The 21,658-nt window shown below is 34.6% G+C and overlaps 1 protein-coding gene across 1 annotated transcript; it reads left to right on the top strand.

Annotated features, from left to right (window-relative positions):
* The first annotated feature begins 1,333 nt into the window (after nt 1–1,333).
* On the top strand, nt 1,334–12,927 carry LOC134245159 (uncharacterized). The gene is made up of 17 exons (XM_062727417.1): nt 1,334–1,722; nt 3,152–3,326; nt 3,498–3,750; nt 4,023–4,147; nt 5,149–5,275; nt 5,674–5,844; nt 6,069–6,188; nt 6,330–6,724; nt 7,385–7,416; nt 7,786–7,851; nt 9,735–9,909; nt 10,077–10,329; nt 10,770–10,898; nt 11,329–11,436; nt 11,662–11,832; nt 11,938–12,057; nt 12,174–12,927. Exons 1-17 carry the CDS (start codon nt 1,668–1,670, stop codon nt 12,570–12,572), a joined length of 2,874 nt encoding a protein of 957 aa, XP_062583401.1. The 5' UTR covers nt 1,334–1,667; the 3' UTR covers nt 12,573–12,927.
* The last annotated feature ends 8,731 nt before the right edge of the window (nt 12,928–21,658 follow it).

Raw genomic sequence — 21,658 nt, 5'->3', positions numbered from 1 at the left:
TTAAATGTCCATTGAAAAATACAAAATGCAAACACAGACCCCTACTTTATGTATTAGGTGCAATAGGATGAAACCAACACCCGACATTAATTTACATGTATAGTAAAATTAGTGTTTAAATAATGGTCTAACAATTTGTATGAAATAAGGTATAGTCAGCATTCGACTTAATGCTAGATTTTATTTGCAGATAAGGTAATGGAATATATTGTAGAACTTGCAAAAAGTTTACCTTAAAGGAAAAAGTTATTTTGTGTGTCAAAAGCTTTTTTTATAATAAGCCTGGAGATATAGATGCCATGTGAAGGTGATAAAATATACATAGTTACATAATTAAAGGAAGTTCAAGTAAAAATCATAAGGTTTTCTTGTACATTTAAAGTATGTATATGAAGAGACCATCTTTGGTACAAGTTCACAAAATATATTTGATAAATAAATGGAGGTAACTAATTGTTATATTTTATGTCATTTGAAGGCTACAGCAAGTGTTTTCTTCTTGTTTTTAAATTAAGGTCCGCTTATAAGGAGAGGCATTTAAAAAAATTGGTACCAAATGGCGCTGTTGGAAGATACTTAAATATATAATCTTTCAACCATAAAAAAAAAAATCAACTTTACAGTTCTTGTATGCATCAAAGAATATCACAGGTTTCGTTGGGTTGGCTGCTCCTTTTTCCAATTCACATGCAAGCCATTTGCAATCAAATACCTCTCTTAAATATCCTCACACTAACTGAGTTTCACAAAATTGTTTAATATAATTTATGTATTATTGTTTTGAATAAAAATTCAGTTATTTTGTTACTGTTTTAAATCAATATAGTTAAATTTAGGTCCATTAAACATTACAAATCAGCTGCAGAGCAAACAAGGACCTATAAAACATTAGAGGCGGGAAATGATGGGAAAATCCGTCGACAATTCACTATGTAAATAATGGCCTCACAATAAGTATGAAAAAAGTAAGTAAGCATTCGACTAAACGATTGATTATATTTGCTGACAAAAGTCATCGTATCCACCATAGAACTAATGAAATGATGACTTAAAAACCCTGGTGATAAGAATATATATTGTTGCATAAGGAAGTGAAGTTGACGATTGAAAAGTTAGAGTCATCGTGTTTATCAGAAAGCTTTGTTGTTAGTTTATGATTTACGTCTTTATTGTTGAAAAAATATCCAAGTATAAACAGAAGTGTTAGACTCTGTGGTACATATATCTTTTAAAATAAATATGTTGCGCTTTAGTAACTTACAAATCTATGCAATAATAGACTCTATTCCAAAGTGTTTGAATATCACTCTGTATTAAAATTTTTTTTCAACAAAATTAGATTCTTCATAATGAAGTTTTTGAAGCTTATTAAATTACAGAAACAGACAAGAACAAATTAACATATTTGTCCTGTCTCGGATCATTAAAATGTTGTCTAATGCGTTTTCTCTCTTCATCACATGTTCTTCACTGTATTTTTCATGTAAATGTGAAAAAAATGATTAATTATGACAGACAAATGTTGAAATTTGTTGAAAACTTAAATCAGTTGAAATTGTAGGTGAAAGATATTGGTCAGCTGAACAGATGTGCTTATTTGATACAGGATATGTGTAAATTTGGATGATTGGTTTCTTTTCCCATTGTTTGTAGAATTTTTTGAAAAGATGAATATTGCGGCTTTCGTGGTTTTATTCTTCTCATTTTCGTGCGTATGTGGGGGTAAGTTTTCGTGTGGGAAATCAGTCCACTTTTCACAGAAATTTACTTTTAATGTCAAATCCTTTTCTCAGAGGAGCTTGAAAAATTATCACAATTTCTTCCGTATACTTTATAAATTTCAGACAATTCTCAGAATAAATAAAATTCTGAGTAATATAAGGATGTTGATGTATATTAATTTTGAATTTACATAAATTTACTCATTTTCTATTTTAATATACTTATCGCCATTCTACTTATAAAATTAGGTGTAAATCTATCTGTGTTTACTGTGTTTGGTTATTTAAAGAATGTTTTTGGAAAGATAAAGAGTTTAGTAAAATATAAGAGTTCACTCTTTCACATAAAAATATTCTACTGTTTAGAATGGGCGGTGTTCCTTCGTAAGAATGCACAAAAAATAACCTCACAACGTCGAATTTCACAAGAATTGTGGTTTTTAGACAAAAAAACTAACAATCTTTAAACTATCTTTTCTCCTTTCTCATAACACTTCGACTATGAAATGTGGCTAAAATATCAGAAACGAAAATTTTTTAACAAGCCTTTTGTTAGTTTTTTTTATTATCAAACTAAATTTGATGTTTCGTAATCCTTATCAATACATATATCGCAAACGGCGGGTGTGCCCGGTCAACACGGGATGTTTACTCCTCCTAGTCACCTGATTCTTTCCTTAGAATTTCCTGTGGTCTGTGTTTCATGGCCTGCTCAAAAATTTGTATTGTTTGCAAATTTTTTGAGATAGGTCACTGATCGTTTCCGGTTACTTTTCACTTGTTAAACTATCAGAAAGAAGCATTTTGTCAAATGTCAAAATATGTTTCCTCTAGATCTGTATATATCACCGAAAACATATAGTGCAAATTATGATGATACAGAAAATGCATTAAATATGGCATGAATCAATTTAATATATATCGAATAAATGTTTCCGTTCTCTCTATTGTCAGCTGTCGTTCTCCAGGTAAATTGAATATATGCACTTGGAGCGTGACTATACCTTAATGAAGTTTCAAACTACGCAGAGATGGAATAAATATTATAATAGTTCGTACCTCTATTTAACATATTAAGAAGCATTCTGTGTCCAAAAAGACTGCAAAATTTGTGTAATGACATGAACGTACATCGCAGCGATTGTAATAGTTGAATTAATTCTTCATTAAAATAAAAAGTATAAGATAGAAAACATAAGTGTACATTTATAAGAAATGAGTTTTATTCATATATAAAGAATATTTCTTTCGCTTAACTTGTCAGACATAGAAAAAAGGCGGAAAATTTTGCAAGAAACTACATTCTATTTATGTACAATCATTAATAAAACATTGTGTAATTTAGTTTTATATAAAATATGAATACCATAACGTTTAAAACAGTTAATTTAACATTTACCTGTATGTGTATATTCCCGTGTATATTTCAGAGTTTATTAAGATGTGTTACTACAGCGCCTGGGCTGTGTACAGAGACGGTCCCCAAGCTCTGATGCCGGAGGACATTGACGCCCATCACTGTACTCATCTAGTCCTGGCTTACGCTACAATAGACGATACAGGCAAACACGTTGTGTTTCCCAACGCCTATGAGAACATGCATTTGTAAGAGACACATAAATGTAATATTAAATCAGTCAAATGAGTGAAAAAAATTAATAAGAAAAAATATAGATAAAAAATATAAAATTATTAAATCATAAATTTTTAACAAAGCGAAGTAAGAAATTTTATATACTGAATCTCTTAGAACATTATTTTTTAATTATAACCTAGTCCTGAGAGAATGAACGAATTGCGGGATCATAACGAGGATTTGAACATGGTCCTGTCCGTCGGCGGATGGATGATGGACAGCGAAGCCTGGTCAAATGTGGTTAAAACCAAGGAAACAATGGACGCCTTCGTCTCAGAGGCCATCACTTTCCTTCGCTTTCATGACTTTGATGGGATCGATTTAGACTGGCAGTATCCCTCATTCAGGGGTAGCAGTGCGCATGATCGAGCAAAACTGGTGGAACTCTGTGAGGTGGTTATAAGATAAGAATGAGAACACATTTAGTATCTAGCACATATTATAATAGTGAAAAGAAAGATGTAGGAAATCAACATAAGAAAATGGTAGATACACTCTGTATACACGATAAAAATAAGTTACAGAACAATAAAATTCGTATTGACTGAACATAAGTACATTTGAGGGAAACAGCTAGAGTATCGTAAAATTTAACATGTGTCAAGGATTTCCTCTAAACACTTTCTCTTAACCTGAAAATCCCTTTGACCCCTGGCTTCCTTTAGCGTTTCAGACATGGGATTGAGACAGAATCGGAACCTGATAGTAAATGGCACCTGTCGTTCTCACTGTCTGTTGACCCCTCCGCTTACCGTGTGATGCACTCCTACGACCTCAAAAAGTTATCAAAGTAAGTCCAACAGCACTTCCACACTTCTAATAGGTGCGAGGGAGCACGTACTTACCAACAAAACATTATTGTTAAACTGATAATGGGAGAACTTTTGAGTTACCTTTCTAAAGCATGCACATCAGTAAAATTGTTCTATATATTAGTATATATATGAATATTTGCAAAAGTCGTAATATAACGGTGAAATAATATTTTTAAAGGTAGAAAAGATTTCCTGTAATCACAGGGACTTGCTCCCGGCGTGTAAAAAATATTTATAAAAAAAAACAAAAAACGATATACTATAAAACTACACAAGGGAGGACGCCATTTTGGACCCCTTCCTCGCTTCAACCTCTGTTTTCGCTATATTTTGTCGTATTTTACTGACTCACCGCCTGGGATCTGTTAAGAAATGATTGTTCTAAAACCTTATGCTTAAATTTCCCCCTTGGAGCCTCTGCAATACACATTTCTGACTAAAAATAAACCAAACACGCTCGTTAGGACAGTTGGTATGGACAGAAAGCGAGAGCACATTCGAAGTCAGCCGAGGATTGCCGAATGATCTAATTCCGTATTCGAATGTAAAACGCCGAGGTTACTTTCGCTTTCTGTCCATACCAACTGTCCTAAAGAGCGCGTTTGGATTATTTTTAGTCAGAAATGTGTATTGCAGAGGCTCCAAGGGGGAAATTTAAACATAAGGTTTTAGAACAATCATTTCTTATCCCAGGCGGTGAGTTACGACAAAATATAGCGAAAACAGAGGTTGAAGCGAGGAAGGGGTCCATTTCCCTTGTGTAGTTTTATAGTATATTGTTTTTTGTTTTTTTTTATAAATATTTTTTACACGCCGGGAGCAAGTCCCTGTGCTGTAATCTTCTCCTTATTTCTGTGACAATTAATTAAATTAAATATAAAATGTTGTTTTCACTTACTTACTTAATTTAATTAGCATAAATAAATGTATTGTATTATTGTATTAACATAAATAAATATAAATTCTTACTTCTTAGGGAAATCGATTTCTATAACTTGAAGACCTATGACCTTCACGGTCACTGGAGTGAACCCCTGACAGCAGATCATCACAGTCCTCTGATTGGTGGAGAAAATCCAAACAAAGAAACAAATTATGGCGTGGTATGCCTGTTAGAAATAAATAAGAATGTTGGTTTGGAAAATAAATCACACTGTATGCATTTGTTATCCCAAAAAGAACCGATGCCCTTAAAATTGTAGAAATGAATAAATTCTTGAGAAATACATGTAATACAAGAAGTGATTCATGACTTCATGTTTGAAAAAAACATAAAGTTTGGTAAAATACTTATTTTACATGCATATAAAATTATATAAAGATAATATCTTTAAAAGATATTGTATACTTTTTGCTTTCTAACATCATGTATCTCTAATTTTTTTAATCAAAAAAAGTTAACGCATTAGGCTTTTCGCAATGTAACAATTTACAAGGATTCTATCAACAAAGATACCATCACTTTGAAGTGCATTTTAAATTAGTACTTATTGGTATTCAGAATGAGTTAGCCAGAGAATGGGTTTTGTCTGGAGTACCTCCTAACCAGATTGTAATAGGTCTGTCTTACTACGGTCGCTCCTTTAAGCTGAAGAATTCCAACTACACAATGCCGGGGGCACCTGCCATGGGTCCCGGGTCTGACGGAGGGGAAGGGATTCCTGTTAATAAAGTAAGTAACTAAGTATTGAGACATTGTAAGCAAAACATCATTCTGATTCCAATGCTCTTTTTAGCAAAGCAATGAATTAAATATGATTTCATGTTATAAATTTTGCATTTACCGGGTGCAGTAGATATTCATATTTAACTTAATTGTCATAAAAAAGTTTGTGTTTACGACTACCCGGTAGAATTACAAATCTACTACATGATGATATTATCACTGCTTTGTAGATTTGTCACTTAATACGTAATGGCGTAGAGGAGAGATATATCCCAGAGCAGCGGGTCCCATATTACGTTATTGAGGACGAGTGGGTTGGATTTGATAATCCAAGAAGCATCCGAGAAAAGGTAATTTTTCCTTGCGTTGTGTTGTTTCAAGTTAGAAGATAAAGTCATATTGCAAAGGCGAGGCTCGCTTATTAATGAAGTTTTGAAATTGATTAATAAAAAGGAAAACAGAACTTCAATTGGTTGATTAATTGTTTCCAGGCACAACTTGTTGCTAAAAACCACCTTGGTGGAATAGCCATGTGGACAATGGATCAAGATGACTACAATGGTGTCTGTGGCGAGAAATGGCCGCTAACGTTTGCTGTTATCCACGGACTTGGTCCTCGAGAATACGTAGACTATGTGTCTGCAAAACATGGGTCTTTAGTAGGTTTACTGAATAAGAAATTACAACATGCTAACAGGGAAATGGCATACTATCAAGAAGCTTTTGATCACAAAAACGCAGCGAAGAAGGAGAGGGAAGTATCCCGTTACACAAAGCAGTTGGCGGAAATGCAGGCTCAACAGTCCAAGTTCTGGTCTCAAGTTCAAGGTCAAGCAACTCGAGGAGGCAGTCCAATGCCTCCCATTGATAAACCGTCATGGACAATGTGATTTTGTGATATGTTTTGTTTTTTTTATGTGTAGTAAATGGATTATAAATATAATTGTTTGTTGTCTATATAAAAACCATATCTTCTTAAATAATTAAAATTTAAAATAAACATATACTTATTCTGGGTCAGAAAGCTTTATACGGTTTTCAAAGTTACAAGGAAGAAATGATAGGTAATAGGAGCCGACCGTTGTCGCTCTAAATATTGTTTTGCCTCCAAAAATATACATTATTCACTTAAAAAAAACTAAAATTATTAAATCAAGAAATAAAACTATCCTTATTATTAATTAATAATAAGAAGAAGTAAATAATATATATAAACACTAATCATAATATAAGAGTCAATATCTACTTACTAAAACATGGTAAATTTCTGAACACGCTGTGATAAAATTTCCATAAAAGTTTCCCTGATGAGGATCATGAAAATAATAGATATATGATGATAAAAGGGTAAATTTTACAAAGTAATTATATTGTGACGTGAAATATGCAAATTAAAGATATGATAAAAGTTATGAGTGATGTAATTTTTGTTCCAAAGAAGCCTCAAATAGCCTTTTGACATCGAAAATTAATTATCAAAAATAACATCAAGTGACAGGTAAGGGAATACATATAATCCATTAAACAAGTGTTCCGTGATTTGTAGAAATGAATTCACCATTGTGGTAATGCTTACCAGTAATGTCACAATTTCACACTTCACTTATGCCCTGATGTGATTTATTAATTAAATTCAAATCAGGTATCATAAGTATGAATAATACAGTCAGCGTTTGACGAAAGAAGAAAATGGCGTCCAGATCTCTTTAATGTTTGACTTTTTAAAGGATTTTACCTAAATATACAAAGTTTCAATCGCGTAAGTAAAATCACTTTTGTCTGATATATCACTGCATATATTTTTAAAAAAACATTACATGTATATCTTCCCTTGAAGTGTAAAATTAAGAATATTGATTATTACAGATAAATCTATTTCATAAACACTTTGAATACAGTCAAAGCTGAAAATAACAAAATTCTTTAATGTTTGTATCTTTATTTTAGATTATAGAACCATGATCCGCGCCTGTCTTCTTGTCGTTTTGTTTACTCTGACAGAAATCCATGGAGGTTTGTTACATCCTTGTTTTGTTGATCAATTTAATGAATCTCGAAACACTACAGCAATTAGAACCGGTGAAAATTTCTGTTTATAAATTACATGGACATGTAAAAGAAACTACAGTCTGACGTCCTGTCAATTGTCAAATAAAAGATATTTTTAAAAAAAAAATATTCACAAGACCACAAATTGAGAACGAATTAAAGTCAGAATTTTCAATTTGAATATCCTGATTTTAACGAATATCATATACGTTTGACCAGAAATATAAATTCGTAAAATATTCAAATGCAAGCAATCAATGAAAAATGACTTTATTTTCTTGATGATTTCTCAAGTTATATAATTTGAAAATTTTGATATAATTCTCTTTTCTCAGTTTATGGTCTTGAATCCTATTTTCAAACAAACACAGAATCTGAAATACAACAAGTCGAGCAACAAGTGAGAGTTGATTTTGGTTATCTTAAGATTACAAAGAAAATAATCTATGAAAAGAGTAAATCACATTATATATGTATATGAAAATTAGTCTGATGATAGCATTTCTATGAGATAATCAAATGGATTTGGAACCACACACAAACCATACAAATAAGGCAGGTTGTGGTAGCTATCGATGTATGTATAAAATTTCTATTACTTACAAAAAATTAAGAAAAAGGTTGTGCAAAAAAGCAGTTCTGAATATTGTAAATGCAAAAGCATAAATTTGAAGTTAACATGGTTATAATTAAAATGCTCATTAAGTTGTGTCATCCTCTGTCAGATGTAAATGGAAAAGATTTAATATATAATTACATAATGTCTGTAATAGTATGTTTAGAATACTAAAATTCCAAAATGACACTAAAAAGAATAGAGCCATACATCATAATAAACCAAGAACTATGCAAACTAAACTGGTGCCGTTAAATTGTAACATATAAAGTGCTTCACATAAAAGTTAAGAAATAATAGGTGGTTCAAATGTAAGAGATTGGCAAATTGCCATAGATAAAGGAAATAATCTCGTAATTCGGAATAATTTTTAGAACATCAGGGATATATTGTGAGATACATCGCTACGAAATTTTTATCAAAACAATGTCAAGTTTTTCAGTACAGTACAACGGGTGATACAGTAATGCACCTTGAACCATTACGTTAAGCTGGAAACAGTAAAAATCAAAGTACTCAGAAGTACAGAGAGCCGGGCTCATTTACAGAGTAGAATGGATTTCTTACATGAATCACGTTTATATTCTGATGAAAAAATTATTTTAAAACTATCAATGTAAATGATAAGACAATGACAGTGAGTTTTTCAATCCTAATACCCCGGTCCGATTTTGTCAGAATCAGAATTAATCTGGTACCGCAGCTGAATGTAAACAAACAGGCCAGTCTGGTTCCCTCTCCTGCTTTACCTCGTATGTGTAGAGAACTACGGTAACACTGATTATCAAAATCCTTACGCTAATGAACTATGTTCTTTGACTTATGAAGTTTTCAAAGTCATTACTACTAATGTTCATTTTATATAGATAAAACTTCGTTTTATTTTTGTTGCTTTATTTAGCGTTTGTATTATCTCAAAAGCGGTTGAGAGTAAGAATTATATTTTTGCACGTAACTTAAAAATGGCGACTATGGGGTTAACATCCTGCCTTTAACAGGATCACATAAGCCGGCAATTGCTCTTTGAGCAATAAGCCCGGCTAAAAACATCTCTAAACAGTAATACAAATACATAAGCAATAATATAAATCACTAAAATACAATAAAATAAGTAGAATCATGAAAGAGTTATAATAATGTACATAGATATTTCAAGGTTAAAAGCATTCAAAGTACCCAAGATATTAATTGAAAATAAAGCTATCTCTGTACTTTTCTCCCCTCATTTCAGAATTCATTAAGATGTGTTACTATAGCGCCTGGGCTCTATACAGAGACGGCGACCAAGCGCTGAAGCCGGAGGACGTAGACGCCTTCCACTGCACTCATCTGGCCTTAGCCTACGGCACTATCGACGACACAGGCAAGAGAATCAAATTTCCGGATCTGTTTGAAGATATGCACCTGTAAGGGCCATAACTGTTTTCAATCAGAATAAAATAAATCCAACGCAATCATCCAATTTACTTTTTGTAGCAGATACAAAAATTATGTTCTTTTTATTTTATCAGTTACAAACAATGCATTTCGAATATTTTTTTTCTACAGAACAGTAAATTTTATTGTTTTGCAGGCCTGAGAGAATGAACACCTTACGTGACCATAACGAGGACCTGAACATGGTTCTGTCCGTGGGAGGCTGGACAATGGACAGCGAAGCCTGGTCCAACATGCTCAGGTCTAAAGAGAACATGGAAGAGTTCGCAAGGGAGGCCACTATATTCCTCCGGTTCCACGACTTTGACGGCATTGACCTAGACTGGCAGTACCCAGCCTTCAGAAAAAGCTCGGCGGAAGACAGGGAGCGATTTGCCGACTTCATGGAGGTTAGATGTTTACTTGGCAAAAAGGAAACGTGAATACAATTGTCTACAAGATGTTAGAATATTCATAAGTTCTTGAAGTTAAAAGGGTTGAATTTAAAATTCTTAATATATGGAAAGCCAAGAGTATTTCCCAAAAAAAGCACAAAACACATTTTGGTAGTCATCTGTAAACCCGAGAAATATTGAATGCATGTCTAGAAATGTTATTCATTATATATACTTGTATTTCTTTCACAAACTATACACATTCGCTTATAAATCCCTAACAATAATGATTGATCCAAACTGCAGCATAGGGCATCTACATACGGCATCTTCCTTTTGAAAAAGAAGTTATTTTATAGAAAAAAACTAGAGTTACAGTTGCAAAGATATACAATGATGTAGCGCACGAAGTATGATATCATTTTCACACAAGAAAACTATAATTTCTTTTACAGATAATGCGGCACGCCATAGAGACAGAACACGAGCCTGATAGTAAATGGTCATTGTCCCTCTCTCTTTCTGTGGACCCCAGCGCCTACAGGGTCATCAACTCGTATAACCTCAAAAGGCTGGCCAGGCAAGTAAACGCAGTGTCCTTAGTGTAAGGAAAGTTCTCAACTTATACATCCTTAAATGCTTATCCATTATTATGAAATCAAAGACAAGCAACCTACATGACTTTAAAATGGAGACAAAGCATTTTCCCAAAAGTTAATATTATGCATATAAGGTTACCTTATCGACGAGCTAAGAAGGATGTCAAAGCAAAATTCAATGCTTTTATTCTGATTTATATCGAAAGATCCACAAGAAGGATCTTACTTTAAGTAACACCTAAGGCTCGTCAAAAAAATGTTTCGAAGCGAAAACAACCGTTTTATCTGTATGCGGCATTTGCATAACCATTCACTAGAATTAAAATGGGCAGATCTTTTGTCATAGTTTTTGAATTTTCTGCATTGCAACATAGCAAGTTAAATTAGAAAGTAATTCATTGTAATTTTCAGAGAGGTGGATTTCTTTAACCTGAAGACGTATGATCTACATGGACACTGGGATGAACCTCTGGCCGCCGTCCACCATAGTCCACTGTCACATGCTGAGAGCCCTATCAATGTTGTACGTCAACGTTTTCATTCCAGTAATGTGCATAAAACTGCCTATGCAGATTTTTCCAAATTAATATTAACAAAAATTCGTAAAACAGGCGTTAGCAATAAAAAAAATCCATTTCAATGTGATTTTTTATACAAAGAATTCATTTTCTATATCTATATTGAAAATTCTGTTATAAGTTTGTTTGGAAATACAGTATGTGTTTGTAATAAATCTGTAAATTTGTAGAATACATTGGCCAGGAGTTGGGCAGAAGCAGGGGTCCCGAAGAACCAGCTGGTCTTAGGTATTCCTTATTATGGTCGTTCATATAGACTCCGAAACCCTAACATTACCATGCCGGGGGCACCTGCTATAGGGCCAGGCTCTGACGGAGGGGAGGGGATACCCGTCAACAAGGTGACCATCATGAAGTTATAAGTATATTAAGTCCGCAGCAAAGTTTTCTCTTGAATTATCTTCATACATCAATCAAAGTGATTTTCAAAATCCATTTTTGTATAGATATGCCATATTATAAGAAGTGGCGTCGAAGAACAATACATACCAGAACAAAAAGTGCCATACTATGTAATGGGGGATGAATGGGTCGGATTTGATAATCCAAGAAGTGTACGGGAAAAGGTAGGATAGAAATATAACTATTATTTATCGCATTGTGTAAGATAATTGGAAATTAGTGATGTCAACCAATCTGTATTCATAGTTAAGTTTTCTTACTTGTATGAATCAAATTGCAGGCGATGTTGGTTGCTTCAAATCACCTTGGTGGTGTTGCATTATGGACACTAGATCAAGATGATCATCGAGGTGTCTGTGGTGAAAAATGGCCAATTACATTTGAAGTAATTCACGGTCTTGGGCGAGCAGAATATGTAGATTATGTTGCAGCCAAACAAGAATCACTGCGCACACTCATCAACCATAAGATCGTCCATACTTCCAAAGAAATCGGTTACTACTCTGATACTCATAATCATACAATGGCTGCCAGAAAAGAAGCTGAACTGGCACAACTTTCCAATGAATTAGCCATTCTCCAAGATCAGCAACAAAAACAGTGGAGGCAAGTACAAGCTGCAGCAACTTTAGGCGGGAAGCCAATGCCACCTCTAGATAAACCATCATGGACAATATGATCTTATTTTTTTTTCTTAATTTGCGAAAAATTGTTGTGATTCTTTGTTGTAATGTAAACACAGGTTTGTTCTTTTCATGATGCTATAATCATGAAACATAATTTATTTTTCTGCTTCTAACGTGACAATTTTTCGACATATGTTCAGACATTTTCTAAAGTTCGATTAGAAAAATGGTACGATTATTTACTCATGATTTTCAACGGACTTTAATGACATAGTTCTAGAGTCATTTTAGAGACGGGTTCAGACAATCCTGATTATACGTTCTATTTAACGAAAGATCTTTTGTTTGAGATCATACTTCAACTGAAGATGAAATAAAAAGTTGATCAATAAAATTCTAAAAATGTCATATTTTCTGAGTTTAAAAAAAGCCAAACTCATGATAATTAACTATCATAGACAGCACTTATCTTGTGTTGTTGGCGATATTCTTGTTTCTTGTATAAGAGTAAACGAGGATTAGGTCGCCGTCCTTCTTCTTCTAAAGCAGTCACAACCTTTAAAATGTAATAGTTTTTACAAATGATATTGTATCATTGATTTTAAAGAGTTAGAAAGAGTTAAATTAGCGCGCATTTGAACAAAGCTCACCTTTGATTAAATCTGATTCTATCCTCTGGCCCGAATTCATGGGTGAGGTGAGACGTCATTGAATAGAGTAGTCTTTTTGCCATCTCAGTTAATATCTGCTAGGACCATTGTTAAATCTGAAAATTTTAACTTTGTCATATCCTTCTTTGATAATTGTTTGATGTTTTACTTTCCTTAACCGATGATTACTTACACAAATATGAGACGTCACCAGATACCAATTAAAGACGTCAGCACTTTTTAAAAAAAAAAATTTACAGTTACTAGTATTTAACCGTGAGGGATTTAAGGGAACTATCTCATGACCTGACATGGGTTTTGAAATTTTTAGGGCTCATCCATGGACTCCGAATTTTTTACTTCTTGCTGAGCGCTTGGCAAAAAACATGTGCTACCAATATTTATCTACACAGATTTGTCGCAGAATGAGCTTTAGCCTACGACATTCCAATTACGGGCACTTGCTCTGTGATCAAAAGTTGCTCATTGGTGACATTGTGACTGCGACTGACCCAAGTCTGTAGCAACTGTTCCTTCGCCAAACGCTCAGCATTTTGAAGTGAAAGTTAATGGTCCTTCAAAGGGAACCTTAAAAATCAACGTTTTGTGTCACGACAGACGTTGGCGCGATAAAGATCCTTCTCTGCTCAATGGCCCTGAGTGTCGAGTAAAGGTCTAAATTTGGAGTCCGTCATCGGTAATTGTTGACGTCTATTTTTAGTGAAAAATTCTCGAATGGGACTTAAAACAACATACGAATAATCACTTCAAACACGGAGCGAGCGCTCTCACAAGGGACACAATCATTGCTTTTTGTCTGAAATAATAGATTGTATGGAATGCCATAGTTGTCTAATATGATTTCTTTTATGATTTGAATTATTATAAGGTCTTTCTTTATTTGTTAGCTTGGGAATCTATGTTGCAGCTATTGCAGGAAAAAAAACAGCAACAGTTGCAACAGTTATTCCAATTCTAGCTACCAAAGAAAGCATTTAATGCTTAAATTAACTTTTAGGATTGCATATTAATCGCACAAAAAAATATACTTTTTTCTTCTTCACCTAGACTGCTAACTAATTACATAACCATTTGGCACCAAATCTGAAGTAATATGCCAAAAGAAATTCTGCTATAGTGAGTTTGGGCATTTTCTGCTGATTTTTTTTATGCGTATATGTGTGATTAACAATCATGATCTGTATCTCATTTAGTATATCAAAGTAAAAAAAATATGGTGGTTAACTAACCTGCAAACATTCTTCACTAATTTGTATAGAGGATCGGGTTTAAGTATTGTACTTTCTCTCTAGATCTTTTTCTATAACCTGATGATAAAATTTGATACAGAATGGAGTCACAATCATTAGAGTATTGAATAGACTAGGAAATATTTTTAAATTCAACTAAGTATCTCCAGCTGCCGCAATTACTTTTATTATAAAACTTATTGAAATGGATAAAAAAGGAAATGGAATCAACAACTAATGGATGTAAATATTTAATCATATCATAATTCTTTTCAAAGTTTGCGAGCTGTTTAATTGGTAGTAGAAGTATAATGCAAAAAGTAGGTGAAAATATTATGTTGGTGGTGGTGGGTGTCATGAATGCCAACGTTACACACTCGAGGTTGTTTTCCGCTTGTCTCAAAAGACGAGAAGTCCAGATTGTTTGCTATTCGGACTCCTTTCTAATGCAAGTGGGTTCTTAATCGGTCATGCCTACAAATACCACAATATCTGATATTCAGTTCTTAAACCCACGACTTTCATCATTTAGTCTGTGAAATATATGGACACAACCAACCGTATTCAAGCTCAAAAGTCCATTACAAATAAATAATAGGAGCAGAGCAAACACGGACCTCCAAAACATCAGAGATGGGATCAGGCGCCAAGAAATAGTAAGTATCCCCGGTCACACCTTCCGTGTGTTCCTTGTCTTGATCGAGAAATAACGGAAAAATCAGCCGAGTGTATAAATAATGGACAAACAATTAGTATGAAAAACGTCAGTCAGCATTTGGACTCAATGACAAATTGTGTTTGCTTACAAGGCCATTGTATCGACCATAGAACTAACGAACTTAGAACTTACTATTTCATAGTATAGACCCCTCTACAACCTGTTGAAATCAATGCCATTTTTTCATTAAAGAAATCAAATGAACAGAATGAGAAGGTACATGTAACTTTAGTTCGTCCTATCTTAGTTCTTTTACTTATCGGAATTTTACCTCACTGTAGGTTAAAATTGCGTAATAAATCAATGGTTCGAAAATAATATAGCATCTATCTCGCCCATATGCGAATAAGATGCTTTTATCTTGGCAGCGCAATATTTTTTGGCGCAGTTATCTCTCCTTGTTTCAGCACGAGTTATCTAACTTTCAATTATATAAAGACAGGTGCTCGTGCTGCAAACTCTCTCTTTGCCAGTTACACGCTAGTTGCAAGGTTGGTGTTAATCAAATTTGAGAAAACAATTGCTAAGCGTAGATTTAAGAAATAGCAGTTACTATTTTTTATGAATTCGTATTGTTTACTTATCTACTCGATAACAAAGGTTTAAATTTAGATCAGGATGAGATTCATTTCAATTTGTCTTTTTGCATCACCATGTGCTAGCCGCCATCTTTGTCCCGAGTTAAAAAATTTAAAGTAATCGATAATAATTTTATAACTCTTTATCATGCAATCTATGGCTAATTGACTCTTTTCAGCTTCATTACTTTGTAACTGATGACTTTTTATTTAACTAAAAAAAAAAAAAAAAAAAAAAAAAAAAACAACAACAACAAAAAAACAACTGAATAAATCAGAACAATAGTCAATACAGGTAAGCATATAACTATTTCGTTACAAACAGTAAAATATTACTTTATATCACTGATTATAACACCAACTTTCAAACTGGTGTCTACAGGCTTCCAGCTTGTAGAAGTACAGTCTCTGCTTTCACTCAAACTGGGGGGGGGGGGGGGTACTGATTAAAAAAAAAAAAAAAAAAAAAAAACTATGAAAACTAACCCTAAGTGCACAGGAGAAATTGTAACAAAGAAAATTGTCTCAAAAAATATTTCCAATTGAAAAACTGACGGATGTCATGCTCATGTTTGCATCTGTTTACATATCTGCCCATCCAGATAAAGCAATAGATATCCTAAGTTTGTCCATACAGTTCGCTTGGGGTTTGAATATTTCACGCAGTATCGTCTTCGGAAATCTACAGATCCCTTATTTCTTGGGCCTTAGTTGATTTAGAACTGTTGTTGTACATGAATCCTAGTTATTGACTGGAATTTCTCCAGACTCAACGCTCTCAAACAAAATGTGCGTTGATTTCAATTTTAAGGGGTCCTGCAGTCAAATCTGTGTCAGTTGTACAAGTGGTGTTGGCATGCACAGTGACACAGTCATACAATGCAATTTTTAAAGAGCCCAGGTAAATAAAATACTAAGAGCTCATTCGGTCGAACCAAGCCCATGCAACCACAATTAGTTTACAATATAGAAATCCATATACAAGACATCAAGCTCCACCAAACTCCTAACAAAAATTTCAGTCCCACATCCAAAAATACAAGGAAAATGGCTAAAAATATTTGACCGTAGGAAACATACCAATTAAAATTCCTATATTAAATATGATCCGACACTAATCGTTATACAAACAAACCTGTAGCAACAAATTGTTGAGTGCATGGGTTTTTCTCGGGGGTTCAGACATTATATCTCAAGTCCAATGTTACATATAAAAAATATCAATTTAATTTCAGCTTATCAGTACAAAGCAGGAATAATGATAAAATAATAACAAAGAAGATGAATTAAGAGGGGGGGGGGGGGGGTTACCCATATGTAATCTCAGAGTATCTCCAGTGGGAGTGGTGCCAAAGAGGGATAACTCTGGGTGGCGATTGATAAGGCACCTTTCATATCCTGCAGACAGCAGTGAAAATCACTGTATAAACCATAGTAAGTTCACAGTTATTATACATCGTTTAATAGTAATAAAAATGTTGGCCAAGGTTGGTGAAGGTGCATAATTTGTGAAAGTAGCTTTAGGTTTCTACATACGTTCCCTGGGGATTTTGACCTTTTACGATTCAAAGTAGAGGGTCTATATATTACTTTGATAAATGTCTTCAACGCATCTCCCTCTCTCACACAAAGCTTTTAAGAATTTCAAATATTCTTGCACTGGATTAAAAAAAAAAAAGATCATTATTTACATAGATGATTTCATATTTGCAGATAAAGAAAGCGAGTCATTCTTAAATTAATGCAAACATCGCAAGGGGTTTGTATTCAACTGTGGGTTCCCCTTAACTGATGACAAAACGGTTTATCCCACTCACTGTCTTGTAGGTTTAGAAAATGAAACAATGCAGATGCTGATCAGAATTGACAGAATACCTCTTGAAAAATGTATCATACTGTAGGAACATTAATTAATAGTTCTACGGCAGTTATAGTCATTGTTGCGGAAGCTCAATTTCTCTTACAAGTTTGTGAGGAGATTGTACGATTCAACCCGGGGGTATCTAAGCCTCATCATCATACTATGTTAAACAATGAAATGAAGCAAGATATGTGCCCAGAACAATTTAATGGTCAAGATTATTTCCAAGAAACTGGTCGTCAAATTAAATTTTAGATCTGTATACAGATAGTGCCGTTTCTGCACATCTGGGTTGTGGAGCATACTTTTTAGGGCAATGGTGCTATTTCCCTTAGCTACGTGAATGGGTGACTACAGTTCTTCAGATATATTGCATGACATGACAACACTAGATCTTATCCTAGTAGTTTTGGCTGTCAGTTTAGGTGGTAGTCAACTTGCAAATAGGAGAATACGGTTTTATATTGATAATGAGGCATTGGTTACGGTTTTGAACATACAGTCCTCAAAATACGGTTTTATATTGATAATGAGGCATTGGTTACGGTTTTGAACATACAGCCCTCAAAATCCAGTAGAGTGATGAGATTAATTCGATCATTTGTGTTAGACTGCTTTTAAACAATATAATTTTTCAGGCACGTAGCATCGTTTTTGAAAGTGGGGGGGCCAACCAGAGAAATTTTTTTTTTACTTACCAGAAAAAGTTGACAAGCAAAAAAAAAAAAAAAAACAAAATTAAAAATTGCCTAAACTCGAAAATCCTATTTCGGAGGGGGGGGGGGGGGTATAGTGGTAAACTTTTTCAAAGCCAACTTACTACTATCACTTCCATTTTTTCCCTACAATCCTTGATATCACCATACTATGGTTATAAAGTGGGGGGCCAACCATCCTATCAATGAACATTTACTATAGTAAAGGTTATGTTGGGGAAAAAAGTGGGGGGGCCAGCCCCCCCCTGGCCCCCCCCGGATGCTACGTCCCTGTTTTTCGTGCTGTTCACTTCCGTACTAATTATAACAGTAGTGCCGATTCCATTTCTCGTCAGCAGTGGCACCTTTCTTGCAAACTGCACCACATACATCACCACAACCTGTACCAATCGAATTCAAGAACCTCGTATCTAGCATAAATTAAACAAGTTGTTAGGGGCAGCATTTTCTGAAAACACTAGCAAGGCTTATTAATTAGGCGTAAGAGCATACTTCAGCTGCTGTTTGCAACAAGGATTAAATACTATTTGGCTCCCCCTTGTTATTTGATTGTTAGATTTGTTGCACACTGGTCAATTTAAGGCCTTGTGTTTTCGACATTTCGTCCTAACTTAGATTCCGTTTCTTATAATTGCAAACTTCAAGGTCACATAGACCTAACAGAAGAGTTCATACTTAAAAGTTGTTACAGGCGTTAAAAAAGCACAGCTCACAGCATTGACAGTAGGTTGCCCTTGAAAAGGTCCATATTAAAGCAGATTCTTAAAATTTTACCCTGCGTATGTACAAATTCATATGAGGTATCATTAATTGTTTTCAGCTGCATTTTCTAGTGTATACTAAAACTTTCTTTAAAAAAAAAAAAATATGCAGTCTCCGACGATGGAGTTGTTGCCAATACAGAAATTCAATTTGGCGACACATCATTAATTAATTAATTAAAGAAGAAAAAAAAATAAAAAAAAGAGTTTAAGACGGTCCAATATGGAAGGGTAACAACTTTGCAGATACATGACACAGAGGATTTAACTTGCCCCTGCACTAATCTTCAAAGGTTTTTAGAAATTAGACCTACCCAAGGGGTCAATTATTTTGTCAATTTTTCCGGATCTCCTTTCACTAAGTACCATTTTACTTTGAATTTAGCCAAACCTTAAGTCTTAAACCTCGAGTCTTGGGACTACAAATCCCACTTCTTTCGTATTGGGGCAAGTATGGAATTGGGGATTTCATCTCAAATTATCCAAAGAGGGAAAATTACAGTGACAAAATTAAAGAATGTCAGGTTTAAATACTTGAAATTTATTAAGGAGATTCAATTTCCTCTTGTGCACTTAATATGGTCTCATATTCTGCTCGTATTAATTGGCATTGTTCTTTATATAATGTGGCCATGGAGAATACTAGTAAGGGGTTTAATGCATTTTACTTTAACAAAGTTTGTGAAGTTGGGGATTCTATAATCCACTATCCTGACATCAAAAAACCATGCCAATATTACTTGAAAGGGATGGGGACCTTTATCCAAGTTAAGGGAAAAAAAAAATCAGGGGATATAAAGCCAATTATTAGTCGTGGATGTAAGTTTTATCCATCACAGTAATGACTGATATCTGGAGAGGAAGGGTCACGGCTGTTTCTGGCCGCTCAGGACCCCCACTAATAAAGTGGCGGCGCCCCCATTCGTATATGCTTTGTTCAAGAATATACGACTGGGGTCTTGTGGCGAACTGAGCGGCATACATCTCTTGAACTATGATGTAATATGGGTTCATTATTGGACCGCTGCACCACACAGGGTCAAAGTTGAATACCATGTAAATTTTGTGACAGTGTTGTAAACAAAACTATTTTATTTTCTTCCTGGACTTCTGCACCTCCCAGAGTCATGGATGTGTGAATATTATTCTTGGATTGCAAGTTTTTATTATTTGACCTTGACCTCTGTATCTCCAGGGGTCAAGGTCACCTGATATGTTGATGTACTGAAATGTTTGTTGACCTTGGCCTCTGCATCTCCCAGGGTCAAGGTCACCAGATATGTTGAGGTTGTACTGAAATGTTGTTGTTGAAATGAAATGTTGTTGAACTGAAATGTTGTTGTTGAACTGAAATGTTGTTGTTGTTGCTGGGCCTACCCGTTGCTTTGGAGGCCCGAAATAATATGTTGTTATTTTATTCAGCCGTGCCCAAAAGCGCCAAATAAATAAAAAAACCCATAAATAAAAGTTGTCTTTGTTTTATTGCGTCTGTCCAAGATAATATAGCATCTATCTCGCCCATATGCGAATAAGATGCTTTTATCTTGGCAGCGCAATATTTTTTGGCGCAGTTATCTCTCCTTGTTTCAGCACGAGTTATCTAACTTTCAATTATATAAAGACAGGTGCTCGTGCTGCAAACTCTCTCTTTGCCAGTTACACGCTAGTTGCAAGGTTGGTGTTAATCAAATTTGAGAAAACAATTGCTAAGCGTAGATTTAAGAAATCCCTCCCTACCCTAATCCCCCAATTGTACATTGTTGAATAGATACTGCTGGTTTTTGGGTTTTTTTTTTTCTCTTTTCAGTGAAAAATTTTACAAAGCAAGTGGTCATTTGTACGTACATATTCGGCATGGCTGATACTCCTGAAGATGGACTGCGAACTGAGTTTTTTTTGCAAAGCAAGTGGCCATTTATACCTACTTATTCAGCGTGGCTGTTACTCCTGAAGATGGATTGCGAACTGAGTTTTACAAAGCAAGTGGTCATAATGTACCTACATTCATATGTACCTACATATTTGGCATGGCTGTCACTTCTGAAGATGGAATGCGAACTGACATTTCTGAGTGTTACATAGTGAGTGGCCATTTATACCTACGTAATCGGCATGGCTGTTACTCCTGAAGATGGACTGCGAACTGAGCTTTACAAAGCAAGTGGTCATATGTACCTACATATTCGGAACGACTCTCACTTCTGAAGATGGACTGCGAACTGAGTTTTACATTGCAAGTGGTCATATGTACAGTGTACCTACATATTCGGAACGACTCTCACTTCTGAAGATGGACTGCAAACTGAGTTTTACATAGCAACTGGTCATATGTACAGTGTACCTACATATTCGGCACGGCTGTCACCTCTGAAGATGGACTGCGAACTGAGCGGCATACATCTCTTGAACTATGATGTAATATGGGTTCATTATTGGACCGCTGCACCACACAGGGTCAAAGTTGAATACCATGTAAATTTTGTGACAGTGTAAACAAAACTATTTTATTTTCTTCCTGGACTTCTGCACCTCCCAGAGTCATGGATGTGTGAATATTATTCTTGGATTGCAAGTTTTTATTATTTGACCTTGACCTCTGTATCTC

This window comes from Saccostrea cucullata, unplaced genomic scaffold (genome assembly GCF_032062105.1).
Source record: "Saccostrea cucullata isolate Sc308-1 unplaced genomic scaffold, CSIRO_AGI_Scuc_v1 ctg180, whole genome shotgun sequence".
NCBI classification, from domain to species: Eukaryota; Metazoa; Mollusca; class Bivalvia; order Ostreida; family Ostreidae; genus Saccostrea; species Saccostrea cuccullata.
This window is presented reverse-complemented; position numbering and strand designations above follow the sequence as displayed.